General features: G+C 51.0%; 1 protein-coding gene across 4 annotated transcripts in view; it reads right to left on the bottom strand.

Annotated features, from left to right (window-relative positions):
* Positions 1-4,728: 4,728 nt before the first annotated feature.
* Positions 4,729-21,738, bottom strand: part of VTI1A (vesicle transport through interaction with t-SNAREs 1A) — a 324,045-nt gene continuing 307,035 nt past the window's right edge. For all 4 annotated transcript variants that reach the window (XM_059661404.1, XM_059661398.1, XM_059661405.1 and 1 more), the window contains one exon: positions 4,729-14,896. Coding sequence is in view for 2 of the 4 variants with exons in the window: in XM_059661398.1 (XP_059517381.1) it covers positions 14,803-14,896 (94 nt within the window). In the remaining 2 variants the exon portion in view is untranslated. The remainder of the gene's footprint in view (positions 14,897-21,738) is intronic.

The raw sequence follows: 21,738 nt of genomic DNA, 5'->3' as shown, positions 1-21,738 counted from the left end.
CTAACAAGCCGCCTATTGCCTCCTCAGGACTGCTTTATTGTGCATTGTTTCTTCCAGGGATGAAAACATTTTGGAAGTTGACAAGTAATCAATCGGCCGCCACCCAGTAAGAGCAGCAACATCCAGGAACTCGGCGTTCTGGCCTCCTCCTGCGTGGGGTCAACGTGGCTGCCATCCATGGGAAAGGGGTTCTTTGGCGTTTTGGGGTCCCTTTTGTCCTGGGAGATTCAGGGGCAGCAAACTGCAGACGGGAAGGTTTAAGTCATTCAGGAAGCACATGTCTAAAAGCTTGGTTCACTTGAGCGAGACATGCCATTTTTTTTTTTGCTAAGGATAGCTCAAGTCCATTTTCAGTTGGATGAACTAGTCCAGCGAAGGGGCCGGAGAGTCATGTCCATAGAAGGGCTCTCTCAAGTGCTGGGAGGGCCACTCCAGTTTGCTTCCCCGGGCTGGCCCGTGTCAAACACCCACCGGAAGCTGCCAGCTCGCTGAGGGCTCCTGAACAGACTCATGTTGCACGTTTGCTATTTTGGTCCAACAATGCAGGTCCCTTCCGGTTTCAGGAGCCGGGCTCCTGGCACTCATCAAGCACCCAGCTCCGAGAGGCCTCCGGGAGCCAGGCAGCAAGCGTCCAGCCCGCAGGGAGGGAGAAGCTGTCCTGGTTTTAAATCCCCAACCAAATGCCAGCCATACTTGGTTGTCAGCAGAGAGGGGAAGATCAAGAGGGAGCGGTGGAAGGGAGCGGAGAGGGGGTAACAAGAGCTAAAATTTATTGCCCTGAAGCTTGCATTGTCCCCAGAGGCAGGGGGCATTGCCCACTGGGCAGGGGGCTCTGCTTCCCTAAGCCCTGCCTTTGCCACAGCGAGGAGCTTTTGCATGGAGCCAATTACAGTTTGCTCAGGGGTGGGGGGTGGTATCGCTGTGTCCATTTTGGACTCAGAATTTGGACCTCTTCTCGTTACTGCTCTTGATGTTCTAAATTCTCCCTTCAGGCCAAGAACTGCTCATCCCCCTTGTGCTGCTGGACACTGGCGGGCCCAGAGCAGAGCCCGCTCTCTTGAACTGTGGCCTCACAAAGAGGCCTTGAGGGCGGAGCCAGTCCTAGGGCGGGGGAGCTGGGAGAACTGCTTGCATTTATTGAGCACTTACTATGGACCAGGTTCTGAGCTAAGTGCATTGCATGGCTCTCTCCTTTAGCTCTAACGGTCATCCTGCCATGCCTAACTTGCAGGGAAGGGAACTAGGGTTCCGGGAGGTTGATTCACTTGCGTAAGCTCACACAGCTTGTGAGGGGGCAGCAGCCTGGCTCCTGCACCTGAGCTTGGACACCTTGCCACCCTAACTTCCCTAACCTCTCACTGGCTCACAGTCCTGAGCTCCCAACAGTGGCTCAAAAGCCCCTTGGAGGGGGCGAAGACAGAGTCAATTCCCTTGGAACAATGCATACCTTGGCATCCCTGCATGTTTCTTGGGACCCTCCTTCCTTGGGTGATGATCAACGTTACAGGAATTGACTACACCGAGTGCTCTACTTCTGGGGAGAAGTACAGGTCAGCCCCAGACAGGATGCCTGCCCTCCAGGAGTTTGAGTGGGTGGTGAGTAGACTATGGACACAGAGACAGAGGAAAGGGTTCGGAGTGTGACAGTTGCCAGGGAATTTGTATCACAAAATGAAGGAGCTGAGATTCACGTTAGAGATGAGGAGATAGAGATGGAGAGCAGGCAAGATTCTTCCAGAGTCACCCAGCTGGTTGAGAACAAAGCTGGGGCAGAACCCTGAGGTCCCTACACTCCTAGCCTCTTACCGTTCCTCTGGGTCTGTAGTGGTTGTGCGATGAAGAGGGGAACAGTGGGCGGTGAACTCTTCTAGGAACTGGGGACTCGAGTTGGGGGACATTGGAGGTGTAGAAGCCAACAGCCGGGAGGGCACGTGAGGACCCTGCAGGGAGAAGAGGTGACGTGCTCAGGCCATGGGGAGTGGACACGGTGGGCTGGGTGGTAGATAGATCGCTTCCCCCATATCAACTATTGATGAACGGGGGCTGCAGGGAACCCTGGGTTGAAGAGGATTCTGGGAGAGTCAGGCTCAATTAGCAGTTTTGGCCAGAACCATGGGAGGAAGGAGTTGACCTCCTACTGCATACTTGTCATCCCTGGCATTGGGGAAGCGTAAAGGATAGTAACACGTGTTAGCTCTTTTGACCTCCAGATCGGGGGCTGGAGGGGGGTGTCTCATTGCTACTTATTAATTTCTCTTTCTTGGACAATTTCCCGCTCAGTCTGACTCACCAGGTGCTGATATCAGCACATTTCCTGTGTCTTCTAGGGGATCTGGAACCTGCCAAAGCCTGGAGGCCCTGCAGGGAGGCAGCCGGTCCAGCAGTCTTGCGGGGAAGGTGTGGGCAGGGGTGAGCGCAGCTGTCAGACTCCACAGGCCATGGAAGAGCCTCTTGTCTCCTGTGGCCATTGCCGGGAGGCCACGTTCCTGCTGAGTCAGAGCCACTGCAGACTCTGTTCACCTGTAATGAGTGAGATTTCCCGGGAAACATTACCATCGTGGACGAGGGGGCTGCCCAGGAGAGGCCAGAGGACAATCTAAAAGCCAAAGGTCATGACTTTTGGTCTAAGAGTTGGCTTTGAGGTACCCAGGGCTCCTCTGGAACCAACGTGGCTCAGTGCTGCCTCCATTCTTCTGAGAAGAGAAAAAGTCAGTCTGACAGGCAGAAGGCCCTGGTAGCTTGGCGGGGGTGTGTGGGGGGCTCTTTGGCTAAAGTGGATGAAGCACAGATGAGAGCCTGAAGCATTGAGGTCGGGGGCTCAGGTGGGCACCAGCCCCCTTGGGTCTAAATCCTATGTGGCCTCTCTATAGTCAAAGCAAGAGCCCCTGCCAGCTGGTGGCAGAATGAGACTTCCCGGGGTGGTGGTGCTCTCTATGAGTGTCATCTGACCTATCAGTGTGGAAGGCTTGGGTGTGTTGAACTTTCCCGACATCAAACACACCCCCTCCTCCACTCGGGAGAAAAGCCCGGCCACTCTACTCAGATTTGGGGGGCATTTGATTGTCTAGATAGAGCGCATCAGACAGCCGAGGTCTCTCTTGTCATTTTACAAGAAAACCATTGCAGACCAGGCCAGATGTTCTTTTCCTCGCCTCAAGTTCCAAACCCGAGCTGACACTCCCCACCCCCACCTCCATGCTCCCCACATTCCCCCCACCCTCCCCACCCCCACACTCCTGTGCTGCTGGACCAGAGGAGCGGCAGCAACCTCCGCCCTGGCTTCATTACATGTGCAGGCCACCGCGTGTGGGATCTAGTGATTTGACATATTTTATTTAACCAGCTTAGTAAAAGGTAATATTCAGCAGCTGTGATCTATGGCAGAATTACAATTTTCAGGGTCAAGGAGGGATTTTGATATTAGGAGGTTGGGCAGAATGGCTATGAAATCTCATGAGCTGTCTTTAAAAATAAATGAGAAAATAGGTTATCCAAGAGTCATTGTAAGGGAAAAAATCAATAGGCAGAGTCTATTCACTGGGGCTCTCAAAATCCTTGAAATTTGAACAAAAGTTTCACGTTTAGTGGACTGCAGGGTTTGAAATATCAGCTGGAGGCTCCGTGGGTGCAGCTTCACTGTGCTGCGCATCCAAACGAGGCGAGCCCGTAGGATGGGGCCGCGTCTCCAAGACCGAGTTAGACGGAAAGAGAGAAAAGCATTTTGCTTGAGGCAGGCGGTCCACTCACAAATGCTGAGAAACACCCGCTGTGCCGGCAGCAGGCGTGGACAGGGGCTCAGCACCTCTTCACGGCCCCCCCTCTTGTCCGGCAGGAGGGTGGACGCCACTGTCTTCCTCCCATGAAGTCCACAGTGCCTCGAGGCCGTCTGATGGGAACAAGTGATAAGTTAACGGGGAATTTCCTCGTTGGTGAAATTTGGGCTGAGCAGGTTGCCTTGAATGATAGAAGTTTTCTCCCATCCATTCATTTTCAATCCACACATCTTTTCCCGGTGTTACAAGTGTGTCTTCCCATCTCCTTCAGAATGCCATATCCTTGGCATTGAACAGGCTCAGATCAGCCCAACCAACCCAGACTGCCTTACCTCGCCAGGTCTCGCTGGGACGCATTCCCACAGCGGGTGATCGCCAGGTAGCTTCTAGGTCTCCCTCGCCAGCCTAGGAGTTCTGGACGAGGCAGAGACGCGGCTTTGAGGTTCAATGCTGTTTTCCAATCCCTGGTGCCATGCATGACGGCTACTACTGAAAGGTAATCTTAAAACATTTTTAAGATTTTTTGAATGGATACAAAAATGAGTATGTATCTGCCTGGTGGTGCTTCCCATGGGTTACCCAACTGAATTTTCACTTCAGTCTTTGGAGCCGGTGATATTTCCCCACTTTATAGCTAAGGAAACTGAGGCTCAGTGAGGGAATTATTCCAACTCACCAGTGAGGGAACCAGAGCTGACATCCAGATCTGTGATGGCTCTGCGGAGCCATCTCCCAGAGCAAGAAAAAAAGGAAGAGGAAGTAAAGAAACCCACCTGTATTCAAAAGCAACCTTGAACATGGTCCTTACAACTCTCCTCATTTAAAAAAAGGCAGTGCCTACATGCAGAGTACAGAAACTGCAGCAAGGCGTGACCTGAAGATGTGCAACTTCCCTTCAGCCAGAAAGAAAGTGAAGGTAAGAGAAATAAATCCAATGCAAAAGATGGGGATAGTGGACTTTGGAATTAGACATTTTATTTAACTCGTCAAATAATACAAGTTAGTCCAGGAAACAACAATTAAAATGTATCACTTGTGCTAACGACAGGTAGGACCACATTTCCAAGAGACCTAATGAAAATAAATGCTGGAAATAAATTACTTTGTGGAATACAGTAAATAAATAGATTTGCACACAAAAAACAACCCCGTGGAGATTAGAAAAAGTCATGAAGTCCCGGGGAACACGGCCTCGTGGAGCTGGGGGAAACTGGGACGTGAATGAGATGTCAGAAACAGCAGCACAGTATTGACAATGAGCAGCGGACATTCTAACTCCTCCCCCGCATCCCCTCAGTTTTAGGAGCGATTTGAACCCACCCCGGATCCAGGCTCCAAGCACCGCTCCGGACACCCACTGTCTCAGTGATCCAGATAATGCAATCGCACCATCATTAGGTACCATGAAATCGCAATTCCTCGGGGAAGGAGCGCCATTGCTCACTTACGCAGAGAAGAGCGATTAATTAGCAGATCTCAGTTTAAAGTGATCATGTTCTACATGGGTTCTAATCCCGCTCTGCAGCGGCTCTCAGGCCGAATGAATTGTGCGGAGGAAGTTGAGCGGAGGCCAGGAGACATCCCTCAAAATGAAATGAAGTGAAATAAGATCAACTTGAAGAAATAAAACTTCCGAAACAATAGGGGATCACCCACGATCGGGGAAAAGCTAGAGAAGAAGCCAAATGGGGCTCATCTAATTTTTCCTCTTTCCTGACATGATGTGGAAGCGTATGCAGTTGGGATTCCGTTGGAGGCAACTTGATCTAAACGACTCTCATTCATTCATTCACCCATTCATTCACTCATTTCATAATGTTGCCTTAAAGTGCCAGCGCTGTTATAGAATATGGCAGGCTGCTGCTTTGGTCCCATTCAGCCTCGGACAGTTGCTTCTGAAATGTCAGGCCAGGCAGAAGCTGCACTGGAGACCCCGTGATGGTAGCTTTGGAAACAATTCTGAAACGGGGGTGCCTTCCCCCTGGAAGTGGAATGGAATTTTTATCATTCTCCAGAGGATGACACCTCTCGACCCAAGCCTGGCACCTTGGCACCGAGCGCTGAAATCCCAGGCCTCAGTGGAAAACCACATGGAAGGTGCAGATCAACCCGGGGTCTTGGCTGATGTCTTTCTGTTTCACAACTTGCTTGGATGCCAGATGAAATCTCTCTGGGGCTGATGCCTCTAGTCCAGCGGTTCTCAACCTGTGGGTTGCGACCCCTTTGGCGGTCGAACGACCCTTTTACAGGGGTTGCCTAAGACCATCCTGCATATCAGATATTTACACTGCAATTCATAACAGTAGCAACATTACAGTTATGAAGTAGCAACGAAAATAATGTTATGGTTGGGTCACAACATGAGGAACTGTATTTAAAGGGCCAGAAGGTTGAGAACCACTGCTCTAGTCTGTATGTCTGGGTGCTGGTAAGTGGGGCTGTTAAGTCTTGGGACATAACACCGACCTGCCTGGGGGAGAGACGGCCTTGGCAGTGGTGGTTAAACCCATGTGCCGGGGCTGACCCCCCTTTAAGAAAGAAGGGCTGCCTGGCTGGCGTGGCGCATCGATCTATGAACCAAGAGGCCACGGTTGGATTACCAGTCAGGGCACATGTCCGGATTGTGGGCTTGATCCCCAGTGTGGGATGTGGAGGAGGCAGCCAGTCAATGATTCTCTCTCATCATTGATGTTTCTATCTCTCTCTCTCCGTCCTTTCCTCTCCGAAATCAATAAAAATATATTTTAAAAAGAAAGGAAGAAAGAAAGGAAGGCCCTGGATCTAAGGCCGAGGACTGGCAGCACGCGCTGGGCTCCGACTCTCTTATCGGTTTTCTCCAAGTCTGCACTCAGTGTGCCGTGAGCCAGGGAGGGGCAGGCGCAGTGTGAAGGTTGGTTTCCTGACAGGGAAATGGGTGCCCAAGAGGGAAAGTGACTCACCCAGGCAGGGCTGGCTCCACAGTTTGTGAGATCCAAAGCAAAAAAACCCAAAGTGATGGGGAGCCCTCGTTCAAAGCGTCAGAAAAAAGTGCTTTTCCCTTTCTTCCCTAGTCAGTATGTCTGTCGCCCTCTCTTTCAACTTGCCACGGTGTTTTAAATTTCCTAGTTACTGTCGTTCAAAGTCAAGTCAAAATTTTAAATGATTAGCATGGGTTTTACTATTCACGTTTATATTGGGCAATGCCAGTTTTAAAGGCAAATATTGGAATATTTAACACGTGTGTGAATCATCAAAGTTACGCATTGTATTTTGTTGCTCGTCTTAAGAGAATGCCATGACCAGGCCCGAAGCAATAAGTTGCAAGAGAGGGGTCCCCCAGACATGGGGCTGGCCAATGGGGTCCTCCCACGGGGAGGGCAGACCCCACAGGCCTGCGCGCTGCCTGGAGAGGAGGGGCACTTGCACTTGCGGCTAGCGGTTGGGTTCCCTTTTCCTATCGGGTTCCCTTTCTCCCTGTGGCTGGATGAACACGCTGTGCCCCACGCCTGGGGCAGGAGATCAAGCAGGCATCTCCCCCTTCCACCAGCCCCCTCCCCAACGCTCAGCAGGTGGGCAACCCCAGGGGCACTGCAGCCCTTGTGCCAGGATGCCCTGGGTACACGAGGTAGTGCACCCCACTGAGTGTGCCCTGATGCTGCCAGCCCCAAAGGGACTGCTGCCACCATGCCCCTCCCTCGCCTCCCAATGCTCTGGGTGTGCAGGCCTGATCCTGTGCCTGTGTGTCTGTGCCCAGGTGGAGGGCGGGCTGGTAGCAGCTGGGGCTGGAGATGAAGAGGGGAAGCCTTGTGGAGCTGTGGCTCCAGACCCCAGATACAGGGGGTGGGAGAAGGCAGGACTGTGGGTGAAAAGAGGCTCCAAGCCCCAGCTTCCCTGCATTCCCCCCCCCCCCCCCCTTCACGGTCCAATGACCCACTGCATTTTAGTTACAAAACACAACTACAAAGATAAAATTATTAAGAATCTCAAGAAAATGACTGCAGAGCATTCACCCCCAAGCCTGGGCCCCTCTGAGTCTGGGGCCCTGTGCACATGCACTGGTCACAGGCCCATGACACCAGCCCAGCATCCAAAAGCACTCAGAACACCGGTCTCCCAGTCTTCTAGAAGGTTCTACACACTAGTGGCTACCATATCACACAGAGGCCCTTGACCCTTGCTCTGTCAGAAACATTCCCTCACCGCCGGGGGTGATTGGAGCTGCGGAGGAGAGAAGCAGCCTGGAGGCCGAGGACCTGGCCGAGGACTTGCTGGGCGATCCTGAGCAAGGCTCCCCTCTCTGAGCCCGTTTCCCCATCTGAACAAGCAGGTGGGCCTCCATGGCTCCTGAAGCCTGCAGAGCGCGAGGGTCCTGGGCATCGGAGCTTGTCTGCCATCCACACTGTCGCCAAGGTGGCAGCACAGAGCGCCCATGCTTCGTCATCTGCAAACCCTGCTCTCTCTGGCTCGGTGGCTTTCATCTCTCCTCACAAAGGGGCTCAGGGAGGCCCGTCTGGAGGCCTGGAACGTGCAGCTGCCTTTGCTGGGATGCCCAGCGTCTCCTGTCCCCAAATGCCACATGCCCAGACATCAAAGTTTCTCCACTGTCTGGGGGTGGGTGTGGGGGAGGGTGCCCAAGCAGCCATGTGCCCAAATCTGGATTTGGCTTCCATTTCCCCTTTCCGCACGGGGCCCAGAGAGAGGAGACGAAGCAGAGAGAAGCCTTTGAAATACGTCTCCCGCTCCGTTTGCTCAGCGATCACCTCGCGCTGAGCCCAGCCACACTCCCATGGTGCACCTCTTAGCCACTCGGCAACTTTTTCCCTTTTATGATATTTTGGGTTTCCGATTGCCTGCCAAGTCAAACCTTTATCCTTTAATAAGCAGGAAAAAACCTTCTAAGTCAGCCCCAGAGCCCTGGGCCCCAGTCTACATGGTCCTTGTTCCTGTACCCCGTGTCTCTCCTGGGATGATGGCTCTGGACAAGGGCCAGCGCTGATGGGACTTGCCCACAGGCAGGCAAGCGTCAACCCTACTTGGATCCAATGGGGCAATTTTGCAAAGGTAGTCATGGAAACTGCCGGGAGGAATGAACACAGCACTGTCGTTTGGAGAGGGCTTTGCCAGGCAAGTCATGGAGATGGGGTGGGCACCACAGGGTAGCGATGGAAGGCAGCAGAGGCGGGCATCACCACATGGTCTCCATGCCCTGGGATCACACAGCAAGTCAGCACACCGGGAATGAAAACAGCTCTCTGACCTCCAGCCCCAGGGCTGTGGGACTACCTTGCTTGTTTTCTTATCTATCCGTTTTACCATGAGTCTTTGGGGCCTGATACATAGTAGATATTCAATAAATATTTATTGACTGGATGAATAATTCTGGTTACACTTCCCATGCTGCAAACAGGGGAAGGTTGGATTATTTAGGAGTCTTGGGGACAATGAGCTCACTGAAGCCATCTAGCTCTCCTTGCTCTGTAATTTCTCAGGAGGGGTGGGCTTTGGTGAAGAAGAGACAGAAAAGCAGAGAAAGGCTCTGATGGTCCCAGTGTCCCCACTGTGCCAAGACCCCCGGTGGGGCAGCGTGGGAGGGTCAGCTCAGGGCACAGACTATTCATTTGGGTTCTTTCCCCCATGCCTCACTGTGCACTGTGGCGGCCGTGGCCTCCTCTCCCCCTCAGTGGGGCTCTGGATGAGACTAGGCTGGAGCAGCTCACGGAGTGGAGCTATCTAACTCCCCCTCCCTCTCTAACTCCTCCTCCTGCCTCCCTGTTCTCTCCTCTGCTTCAGCTAAAGCTCTGCCTGGACGGGCAGAGGGCCCTCAAGCAGTGACCTCTCCTTGGCAAAGCCCATGCGTTCTCAGAACGTGCCCTGGCCATGGTGTGAGGGGGCTTGTCGGGCAAAGCTGTGTCCCCGGAAATACACCCAGTGGCAGCCCTAGGAGAAACCTCCAGGGAGCTGGTTTTGGGGAACCAGGACCCCCTTTCCTTCTCCCCCTTCTCCCAAATCCCAATCACTGGGTAGGTCTTTCCTCCCCCAAACCCCAAACCTGCCCTCAGGAGGCTACTCGCCCAGGCTGATCAGAGGCTGATGGGGCTGAAGCTGTCTGGGGAGAAGGAATCTGCATTTCCCCAGGCATAAGGTCAGAAACCAAAGGAGTGAATTCTTAAAGGTGGATTTCCAGTATCTGCCAGCCCACAGGGTGCCCTGTACAGGACCAGGCTGGGCTGCCCATGGTACATCCCGGGGGGCCAGGGCCTCGGCCACTTCCTGTGTCCAGAGAGAAGCAGAGGGGGTTGGGACAGAGTGATCAGAGCCTCAGAGCGAGGCTGGTGAGCCTCAGCCCCTTCCAGGCACCGGCCTGCGGCTGACAGGTCCCCTTGATTCAGCAGCAGCCCCACCCCACGGAGGTGAGGGCTCCCTACACTGTGGGGTCCACCTGTCCTTGGTGGGCAGTGCTGAGAGATGCTGTGCGGAGTAAGGAACATGCACTCTTCCTTCACATCCAGGGGGTCTGAGGGCCTGTTCTCTTGGGGGTGGGTGGGTGGGAGTGGACACGGGCTAGGAGATCGGTATTCCCCATTCCCTGATATTGACCCTAATGCCCAGGCCTGAAGTGCTGACGAACTAGGTCTCTGAGAGTGGCTTCCATGGCCATGGAAACTCACTGGATCAAACAGGATGATGAGTGTGGTCTGCAGTTACAGCGTGGAGGCGGCCACTGGCTTCCGTCTTGGGATGACGATGAGGGTGGGACTTGCACCTCAAGCTTACAGCCCCTGGCAAAGCCGACCATTCTACCAATGGCAAGTCACAGAGAAGGAGGAAGATGGAGGGTCCCTCTGTCTCTTAGGGAGGCTCTGTTAGCAATGCGCTCACCGCCTACATGGAGACACCCGGACGCCCTCTCATCACACCCTGCCTGCACCAGCCACCCAGGCACACACGTCCTATTAAGGAGCCTCTACCTGCTCTCACTCCAGACCACACTCCTCCAACCACACACTCAGCTAAAGGGGGAGGCAAGTGGACCAGAGACATGGGACTCACAGTGGTTGCTTGGAAACCAGCCCCAGTCACAGCCAACCCAGGGTCTTTGGCTTGGGATACACATTTCTCCCAAGAAAGCCGTCTCCACTCCCCAGCACCGAGTGACCCACTGGGCTCGCAGTTCAAACCAAGGGGACGAGGAAATCATCGCTTGTGGTGTGTTCGCAACTACGTAGACAAATGGCCATAAATATTTATGATGGGAAATTTCATTATTTAACAATTCTGGTCTAAATTTCCAGCTAACACCACGAAGAGTGCCTGCTGAACAGGTTGCAAATTAAGAACAATTATTTTTCTCTTCTGCATTTGAATAGAACTTACAGCAAAAGTCATTTAAAGGGGTTAACATCAACCTTAATTAAATATTAAAGTGTGCCTGTACCTGCTGCTATTGTTGCCCCTTCGAATAAGATATAACCTATTTTTGACAAGTTTTCATCTTTCTCTGTGGAAGACGCTACATGAAACCAAATCAGTGGCAAAGAGGAGAGTAATGAATAATCTATTTCATATTCCAACAGTACCCAGAGCTCGGAGTGGAAAAATATTCAGTCAGATGATGGCAAGAGGCTGCTGGGGTACCACATGACACAGCTAATGTTTAAATAATAATAATAAAAAAGCGATAAACAAATCATTAGCCCTTAACAGTTGTTTAATGCAATTTGTTAATGAACGCAATGGTGGGGACTAATAATGAAAGAAAATAAAAACGTCTAAACAGGCGCCAAGTTGCTGGCGATGCGCAATTATTTCCTTGTCAAGTTTTTATGATTTAATGAGCCCCTCTGGGACTGATGGCTGTCAGTCAGTCGTGACTTTTTGACACCATTACAACTTCAAATACAGCAGCAGGCAGGCTGTTTTCCTCGGATTTGAAATACTGAAATGATCTGACAGTTTTAAAGAAAAGATGTGCCAGAGAGAGAGAGAGAGAGAGAGAGAGAGAGAGAGAGAGAGAGAGAAAGAAAGAGAAAGACAGTTGCTTTCCTTTCTTTCTTTTTCTCTCCTGCTCCCTTCTTTTCTGGAGTAGATAATCTCTGGATGCTGGTTTGGTAATGAAACCCAATCACGGAGGTCATTATCTGATGAGGTTTTTGGAACAGGCAGGCTTTTTCCCTCTTTATTTCTTTACTTAATGATAACCCTCAATGGGCCTGCCCCGCATGGGACGGCCAGCGCCGCACAATTTTGTTCGCCATTAATTTCAGCCTTTGAAGCTCGGGGCTCAGAAGCGGTAGCAAAGCAAACCCCCCACCACGCTGGTTCCAAAATAAGACAATCCAGCCCGCCTGAAACAGAATCGCAAATGGCCTCCCGGCCCAGGCTGGCGGCTGGCGGCTGACGTCAAGCCCACCGCATTCGCAGGCACTCGCCTTCAACGTGGAACATTTAAAACTCTTTACAACTTAAGAGACGTTAATTAAATTGCTTTGGATTCTGGAGCAGGGTAGCGTCTGCTTTATTTATTTTGTCAGGGAAACTGTGCAGTCTGCAGTGAATTTTATGTGGCAGGGGCTTCCTCCTCTTCTTCCTCCTCTGCTTCTTCATCACTCCCCCCCCCCACCCCTCCCACCCCCTGACCCCACATCGCAAGGCATCTTAAACAATATAACAATATTCCCAACTTTAACTCCATTGATCAGTTGAGGTCTACATATTAAGTTCCTGGAACCTTTTGATTGTGTGTGGGCTTTCTTCCTTCCCCGGTGGAGTGTGGAAGGAAGAGGACAATCTGTCTGTCTTTGGGCTCGTTTGAGTCTCTCCCACAGCGTCCAGGAGGGCCCCGCACGGAATTCAAGGGACTTTCAGACCAGCTTCCTACTAGGCGCTCACGACTCCGGGCGGGGGGTGGCTCTCAAGGGCGTTTGATGGGGCTGTTTGGCCAAGGGTTATCTGTTCACATCTTTTCTGCTCTCAAGGTTGAACTGGGGCAAAATCTCAGGCAAGAGCTGATCAAGAGAACCCCAAAGAAAAGGCCATTGAGAGATGAACAACGCATTCCTTCCTTCACCTACTTCAGCATGAGCACAGGTCTTAGTGAAACACGGAGGAGCTGGCAAGTTCGGGTGATCAGATCAACCTGGCTCGCTGCGTGGCCTGGGGAGGGTCTGGAACTGAGATGCAGCTGGAGACCTGCTTACGCACTTGAGAGAAGGAAGACCAACGCTTCGAAGGAAGGAGGACAGGCTGGAGGCTCCCTCCCCCCGTTACTGTTTCAGGGCGAGAAGGAAGTGGGCTGTTTGTTTCCTTGCTTTTTCATGGTTTCTTGATGTGTTTAGCACATACAGAATTCCGTTATCAGAATAAAAGATCCTTGCTGAGATGGATCCTTTACGCCGACGGGAAAATCAGCAGAGCCTTCCCACTCCTCCGCCGTCCTACTTCACCCTGCCCAAATCTCACCCATCCCCGCACAGTAAAGGCTGCAGCTCTATTTACAGGATCCTAAATGATTTATCTGAACACAAGTTCTCCGGCGATTTTGCCATTCTGCATTTCCTCCCTACCCCATAAGGGTTCTCTTCTGAGTTGGGGGGGGGGGGAGATACATTACATGCTGCACCTAGGCGATCTCCATCCATGGGCACAGGTGGTTAGCATTTTTTATGAAGAGAACAGGCTTGCTTTTCAAGGACTCAAAGCTCCCAATTATATTCAAAAGATAGTGCGGACCCTGTAAGTGCCTATGAAGTCTTAAAGAAAAACACATTTGCTTCATGGCTAGGGGGAAAATGACCTCAGCTTGGGCAACTCGAAGCTCATCACAAATGAACTCATTCTGAACGCAATTCCCCGTTCCCGCGGACAGAAAGAAACCAAAGAAGATCACAAAGCCTGTTAGGGGTTTGAACACATCGTGAATTCAGGAAGGCGATGCTGACATTTGTTAGTGAAAAACCCAAGCTGTCTTTTTGCAACACGCGCGATGCCTTTCTTTCAAAGGAGGTTATCGCCCATTTTCCGTGAAGTTTATTCCTAGTGGATCCCCCTATAGGACTCTACCTTATTTATAATCACATTCGAAATTTCACTCTGACGGAGTCATGTTCTTGCTCTTCCTGAAATATTCATGTTCTCTTTACATACTGGAATGGATGTGGGGAGAACCTTGTCAGACCTTTCGCATGTCTGAGGGCTGCTTTTGGCAGTGCAAATATTAAAACCGAAAGGATACAGGAGTGCTTACACAGGTCAGGGGAGAGGGGGTCACCATTAAATACGGTGCCAGGGCTCACGCTGCCGGCAAATTCTGGGGAGTCTGGGATTTGGGGAGGGTATGGAAAGATTTCTTGTAGCCAGTAATCAAAGTTGTGAAAAGTGGGTATTGGGCAGGCTCAGCGAAAATATTCCTGGGTGTTAAAAAAAAGAAAAGAAAAGAAAAGAAAATTATGCGTAGAAAAACAGAGAAAGTGCTAAGTCAATTTCCTGCACAGCTGACGTTGAAACCCACCTTTACAATGAAAGCACTCAGGCGGGCTGACTACGTTCATTGTGCTGGGGTGGGAACAGGGCTGGTGTGCTGTAGATCACTGGCTCTGATCCCTGCTTTTCTCTGCATTTTGATCCTCGGACATCACACAAGGGCAATTCGGTGACAAGCGATGTGTGACGAACAGCGCAGCCCATCAGAAGCCCCGTGACAGACTCATTATGCCCTCTCCCAAACCGTGACCCCTGACATGTCCACGGGGCAAGGAAGATGTCACTAGAGGCTATTTTGGTCAGTAGGTGAGAGGACCAAAAGGCAAATAAGCTCTCACCTTGCCCTACACAAGCACAAATCTGGGCGAAGAAAACCTAGAAAAGGAAACCAACCCACATGCAAACAAGAATAAAAATATTTTTACACTCTTTGCACTCCGGCTGAACAGTGGTGAGAGGGAGGGAGGGTCATTCGGGGCCTGTCAGCGCAAAAGAATGATTCATGTGACCATTTTGTCTTAATTACTCAGCACGAGCCGCTGTTGCTGTTTATCAAGGACTCGCCGATACATCAGTGTCTTCTGAAGGAGAAAGTGATCGCCATCAGGATGGTGATGACCAGGATGACGGCCAGCACGACGACCAGGACACGGTTCTGGATGATCCTAGGAGACAGCAAAGGAGAGAGAAACTCAGATGATCGGAGCACATTCCGACAAAGCTCATCCAAGATCAAGTTGGCTAATCAAACGATGGCTTCACAGGCCGGCGCGGGGAGCCTGGAGTGTGTGTGTGTGTGTGTGTGTGTGTGTGTGTGTGTGTGTGTGTGACCACACAGCTTTTTGGTTCTATAAAGGATCCACAAGGAAATGAACGACTCCACAGCGATTGTCACGCTGCACCTGGAGACATGCTTTCCGCAAAGCTACTGCGAACCAAATGGCTTCCTAGGTGCGGAGTGCCATGTGGCATCTGTAAGTGATCAAGGGCCCGTGAGAGCGTCTCTTTTTAATTGAAAATGTGAGACAAGCCTCATTTTTTTGGCAATGCTTCCGGTGAAGGTAATAGACTCCCAGGAAACATATGTCAGTGAGGTACTTACCTGTACAAAAACACCTGGGGAAAAGTAAAAGCGAGACTTAGGAAGAAAAGGACAGGATTAAGAAGCAAGTGTCAAGCTTGCAGCTCAGGCTGTGAAACCGTCACCTGTCACTGGGGCTCACGCTCTGGGACGCCAAGAGGAAACATTCCATTTGCTCCACAGCAAAAGGGGGTGAACATGAGAAGGAGCACCAAGTACCTCGGGGGTTTTGGTTGGTGGGCCCTCATCTCCAGGGACGCCAACCCTCTCTGCTCTGGCTTTGCCAAATGCTGATGGGGAACAGGGAACGGAGGGGAATCGGAGCGGAGGCACCAGCTCCAAGATGCCTGCAGAGAGCTTCCGACGAAACTGTTTCATAATTTGCTACCTCATTCTGAGAAAAGAGGTCGAGCATCAGAATGCTTTGTGGAGACTTTCAAAGGGAACTGAGGTCAAAGAGCCTCGCCCACGCTCACTCCCACAGAACCAACCACACAAAAATAGAGACAGAGTGCTTGGCAGTCTAGCTGGCTGTCCGCACAGCAAAGACACGACAGCAAACCCCATCTGTCCATCCTCCAAACATGAAGCACAAAAAGGTCTGCTGTCTTCGTGTAGACACAGATCACTGGACTGGGCGTCCATAGGTGGGACTGGCCAGGCTCCCAGTTTAACAGAGACCCCCACCCTCCTCCTTCCCATCTTCCAGAAGAAATCTGTGAGGGAGGCCACAGCCTTTTCTAGCTCTAGCTGGGTTTCTTTCTTGGAAGGATGACGACACCCCCGTGGTTTCAGTCGGATTCCTCCTTGCCCACCCCCTTCTTGCCCAAACCTAAATGGATGGATAGAGACCGTCACACCAGACAGGCCCACTCCCTTTTGCCCCCTGGAAGGACTAGCTCCCTCTCCTCCTGACAGGTTACAAAATGATCACATTTGCTGACACGTCTTCCGCAAAACTGCTTTAGTGCCTGTGTCCACTTTCCTGGAAGGAGATGAATGATCCGCTTGGTCCTCATTCATCACGTGCGGCTCGGCTAAGATCTGTCTCGTTTATTTCTTCCCTTCCCCACTAGAAAGGCTGCGCCCCGACATTAATTCTTCTGCGATGACAGCTAATTCAGACTTCACAGGCCATGTTTACTCAGGAGGCAGGAAGATTCTCCACCCCCAAAATAAATAAGGACAGGACTTCACGGCTTGTTACAGTGGGGCTAATTGTGAACACTGATCGGTGCTAGTTGGTAGCTTGATTTAAGACCCAAATTGATTTCCCCCTTTTCTCTGGAAGGGGCAAGAGCCTTCGGAACAGTCCCTACACATCCTATTTGCCCAAGTCACTGTCACAATCTCTGTTTACCACAGCCACCTGCACCAGACTTGCAAAGGAAATCAGAAAAACTGAAACTCAGCAGTGAAACAGATTAAAAGCATGAAAACTCTTCACATTCTACTGTAAGTACTATTCGGTAGCATGTCTCTTGGTTGACAACCATTTTATTTGTGGGTTGAGGGCCCCAAGGCATCCATGATGCTCATTTGTAAGGGATGAACTGTGGATGTTACTTGTTGAATCTGAGGCACAGCTAAGGAAACAAATGCACAGGAACCCTAAATTCTCAGCTCTTCTCCGCCTTCCCTCATCTCAGGGCAAAGAGGAGTGCACTTTACCCCGCGACCTTCCCTAACAGCTTCTCGTATCTGTAGTTCACTCAACAGACACCCCATCCAGAGACGGGCGACCTGGGTCACGGGCCATCGGAAAGATCGAATTGCCCACTCCCTCCCCGGTGGGTCCACAGTCACCTCTCCAGCCCCAGCGCATGGCACAGATACGGACACCAAACTGTCCAAAGGATGATAATGAATGGGCACAGCCCTACAACTGCCATCCTTCCATTCAAGGGAGAATGAAGATCCGTGCAAATTTAATTTGCAGGAAAACCGCAGGGAGTCTGCATCGAGAAGGCTGAAGTTAAAGTTGAAGTCCCCCAAAGATGGAATTTCATACCATCATGCATTCTCAGAGCACTGCTGGGTCTCCCCTGCGAAGCTAGGAGAAGGGTGGTCCATGGAAGTGAGGCGCGTGTGGGCGGTGGGAGAGGTCGGCAGTTGGGAGAGGTCGGCAGTGTTGGGCAGATACAGTGCCTCTCAGGACCAGAAAAATGAGTGGCTGGGCCCTTAAGTAAACAGGACTGAGCCCATCTGGGGGTAGGGAGGACAAAGGCTGCCACTGCTGGGCCCCTTCTGGGAGGAAGCCTGACAAGCCAGGGGCTGCTGGCAGGTATTGCTGTGGGCAGAGAGGGAGGCAGAGTTTGGAGAGCATCTGAAAAACAGCCAGGAAGAGGGGTTCCCAGCTAGTGAGCCAGAGAAGAAACTTTGGGGAAGGCCAGGGTTATCTTCCTTCTTAACTTTGGGGGCAGGGGTGGGGGGTGGGATTTCATTTCTAGTAGGTATTCGGCAAGCAGCCTTAATCTCCCTTTTGAAAATGCAAAGTGTGTTTACCCAGTAAATAATTTAAGAAAGAATATACACTTGAAAGAAGACATCCATTGAACCAGCCAGGCTAAATTGCCTCCAGGCAAAAACTTGTGCATTTGCATGCTGCATTCTATTAAGTGAGCACACTGTGGCTTTAAAAGAATGCAGAGCCAAATTAAAAGGAATGTGGGCGCAAAAACATCAAGGATCCTCCAAGTTTACATTATGAATCACAGTGCTGTTGATACAAGATGAATTAACCATTTACTTTGAGGCTGAACTCACAAAGTACCATTGAAACTACGGATCCTGTGCAGGAACCCAGGGAGGGGCCAATCTTTCCATTGCCAGTCTCCTCCTCCTCTGGCAAGGAGCAGCTGCGTGTAGCAGCCCCGTCACAGAAGGCTGGTTAACGTGCAGTAGGCCAGCGAGGCACCCGGCACCACGCTCTGCTCTTGCTTCAGGAGCCCTGGAATCCCACTGTAGCAGGCATGACCAGCATTCGCCAATATCCTGTTCTCTACTTCTAGGCACAGACTCTCTTACCCATCCCTTGATGTTCAGTGTGGCCATGTGACTTGTTTTAGTCAATGAAATGTGAGCAGAAGTGCTGGGTGTCAGTTCCAGTGTTTGGTCCCTTGCTGTTCTGACTGAGGAGGCTGTAGGCCACTACACTTACCATAGAGATTCTGGATTTTCTGTTTCGATGCAGGGTTCTCCAATAACAAGTGGACCTTCCAGGGTCTGAATCTCCTTTGTCTTTTACATTCCCAATGCCTAAAACAGAGCTTGGCACAGGTATTCTTAAACTTGATGAATGTGTGAGTGGGAGTCTCCACCTCCGTGTGTTCCCTGACGGTCCATGTGGTACTCTTCCTACTTTCCAAGTGTTGCTTGTAGACAAGCACAGCTTTGGGAGTGAGCTATGAGCCACCCTCCTATTCGGCATGCCAGCGGTGTCCAAACCCTTCACAAGCCTGCATTCATTAGTGGAGGGTGTGTGACACTCCACAGGTTCAGTGCCCGCCCTGGACGTGCTTCTCCTGCCTGGCTGCCCAGGCCTGAATGATGATGCCCACCTCTGGGTTATGACAGAACAGCAACAATGGGCAGGACAATGAGGAGAGCAAAGGAACCTATACCTGTGTCTCTCAGGAAACTCCCCCAAAACAAGTGCCCCGGGAAAGGCTCTCCAAGGTCTAGATCCAATTCAATGTTAGTCAAAAGAAATAAAAACAGGAGTGAGAGAAAATGGTGCTTTGTTATCAGCCTCTAACACTAACTTTAATTTCAAAGCTGGGCACGTGGCTACCTCTGAGCCAGGGTTGTGTGGTTACCGTGCCACCTGATGTGCCCATCCAGGTTCTTCTAGGGCCTGCATCTTGGGGAGGAATCGCCAGCCTCAGCCCAGAAACTCAAGGGGGCTTACCCCAGTCTATGATGCCACGGGTGGACACAGGACCCAGGCAGATCCAGCTACTTACAGCTCTCTATTCCTGCACCATCCTTTGTTTAGGAATTGGCTTGCCCCAACCACGCCAGATAGAGTCCTTTGAGGATTTTTTCCCTGGAAAGTCAAGAAAAAGGTATTCTCTCTACAGGGATTGGCTGTGAAGAAAATGGACACTTAGAACTCAGGGCCATTCTTATCACTACGCAGGAGGGGAACCTGCCTGAAGGATGCCAACACAGAGCAACACAGGACCCAGAGATGGAGAGAAAGAAATAGGTTCCTGAAGGCATCATTTGAGCCTTAGAACCTGCTGTGTGCCTGATACCCGAAGAGTCACTTTTAAACTTCCCAGCTGCAGGAGCCAGACGACCCAGCATTCCAAGCAAACCTGCTAAGCTTCACTCTATTGGACTGGCTTAAGTCACATGCTTGCTCCTGGTCCAAGAGTTTGGCTGGGACTTCTTTCACTTTCAACCATACTCATCGTCCTGAGTGAATAGTGTCTCCCTCCAAATTCATGTCCACCTGGAACCTCAGAACGTGACTATTTGAAAATAGGGTCTTTGAAGATGTAGTTTATTAAAGACCTTGAGATAAAATCACCCTGCATGTAGGGTAGGCCCTAAATCTAATGACTGGAGTCCTTATTAAAAGAGAGGACAGAGGGACACAGAGCAGAAGGCCGGGTGGAGTCAGAAGCAGAGATTGGAGTGATGCTGCCACAAGCCAAGGAATGCCTGTGGCCATCAGAAGCTGGAAGATGCAAGAAGGGTCCTTCCCTTGAGCCTTCGGAGGGAGTATGGCCCTGCCCACTCCTAGATTTCAGACCTCAAGTCTCTGGAGCTGTGAGAGAAGACATTTCTGTTTTAGGCCACCTAGTTCATGGTACTTTGTTACTGCAGCCCCAGGACACAAACACACAGAGTTCTAGGATCCATACCAGCATATGGACCTATCTGTCTGTCTTGGCCTTCACAGGGACTGCTCTCCAGGTCTCCACCCACGTCCCTACTGCAGCATCTCACAATTAATGTGGGTCTGTACAGAGGACAGGACAGTTCCAGCCTGGTTCTGCGAGAGCTTTGCAGGCAACTGTGGGCTCACAGTCTTCCAGAACTGTTGTTCTTTCATCTCAGAATGAGAATTTCCAATTCTGAGCAGAGTAGGCAGCTGCCCAAGGCCGTGTGAGATGAGGGAACTGAGGGGGTATGTTCTACAAGACTCCTGCCAGGAGTGGGGAACATCCTACAAGACTCCTGCCTCTAGGATAAGGCATTTAACATGGGAAGGAAATCAGATGTTAACTCTGGGCCACCTTACGAAGTCATCTCCACCATGAACAGCCTGTGTTAACTGACCTAGTTAGGAGTAGTCAGTTAGTTACCCAGAGGGCCTGAGAAAATAGGACACAGGAGAATTAAGATTTGACAGGTGGCAAAATAAGCATGCTCCTCAGCAAGGAAGCGAGGACACAGGAGCCAGTACCTGAGCCCCAGCAAACCCAGGTGAGGTCCCAAGTGAGGACAGAGTGGCTTTATCCCATTTCCAAATTTCTACTTAGTTGAAAAGGGATCAGCAAACTTTTTCTGTAAAGGACCAGGTTGTAAACGCATTAGTTTGCTAGGGCTGCCATCACAAAGTTCCACAGACTGGGTGGCTTACACGACAGAAATGTATTGTCTCACCATCTGGAAGCTGGAAGTCTGAGATGGAGGCTGGCAGACGGGCTCTCCTGAGGGTGCAGGAGCATCTGTCCCAGGCCTCTCTCCTAGCGCCTGCTGGTTGCTGGACATCTCTGAGGTTGCTTGGCTGTAGAAGCATCACCCCTATCTTTGCTTTCATCCTCAGATGGCATTCTCCCTGTGTGTGCACTTACGTCCAAATTTCCTCTTCCAATAAGGACACTAGTCTTATTGGGTTAGGGGACCACCCACTGCAGTTTGCCTCATCTTAACTAATTATATCTGCAAAGACCCTCTTTCCAAATAAGGTCCCATTCTGAGCCCTAGGGGTTAGGACTTCAACATACAATTTGAAGAGGAGAAAACACAATTCAACCCAAAACATGAAGCCTGTTTTAGACTTTTTGGAAGCTACCGTCCTGTTGCAACTGCTCAACTTTGCCTCATGCAAAAGTGGCTGTGGACAATGTCAATGAGTGTGACTGTGTTCTAATAAAACTTTATTGACAGATAATGGGATTTGAATTTCATATAATTTTTACATGTCAACAAATATTCTTCTTTTGATTTTTCCCCCCCAATCATTTCAAAATGTAAAAGCCATTCTTATCCTGCTGGCCATACAGAAGCAGGTGGTGAGCTAGACTGGGCCTGCTACCTGCGGTTTGCCCAGTCCTGGTCTAAAAGCTCAAAGCTCTCCAAGGCCGGCCCTCCTGCGCCGGAGGATGTGTGGTCCTCGGACCGCGCACAGACGGCCATGGCAGGTCTGGCCACGTCCCTCTGACGAAAGAAGGAAACCCGAGTCCCTGC

Source organism: Myotis daubentonii, chromosome 13 (genome assembly GCF_963259705.1).
Source record: "Myotis daubentonii chromosome 13, mMyoDau2.1, whole genome shotgun sequence".
NCBI classification, from domain to species: Eukaryota; Metazoa; Chordata; class Mammalia; order Chiroptera; family Vespertilionidae; genus Myotis; species Myotis daubentonii.
Note: the sequence above shows the minus strand (reverse complement) of the source record. Positions and strands in the feature narration are given on the sequence as shown.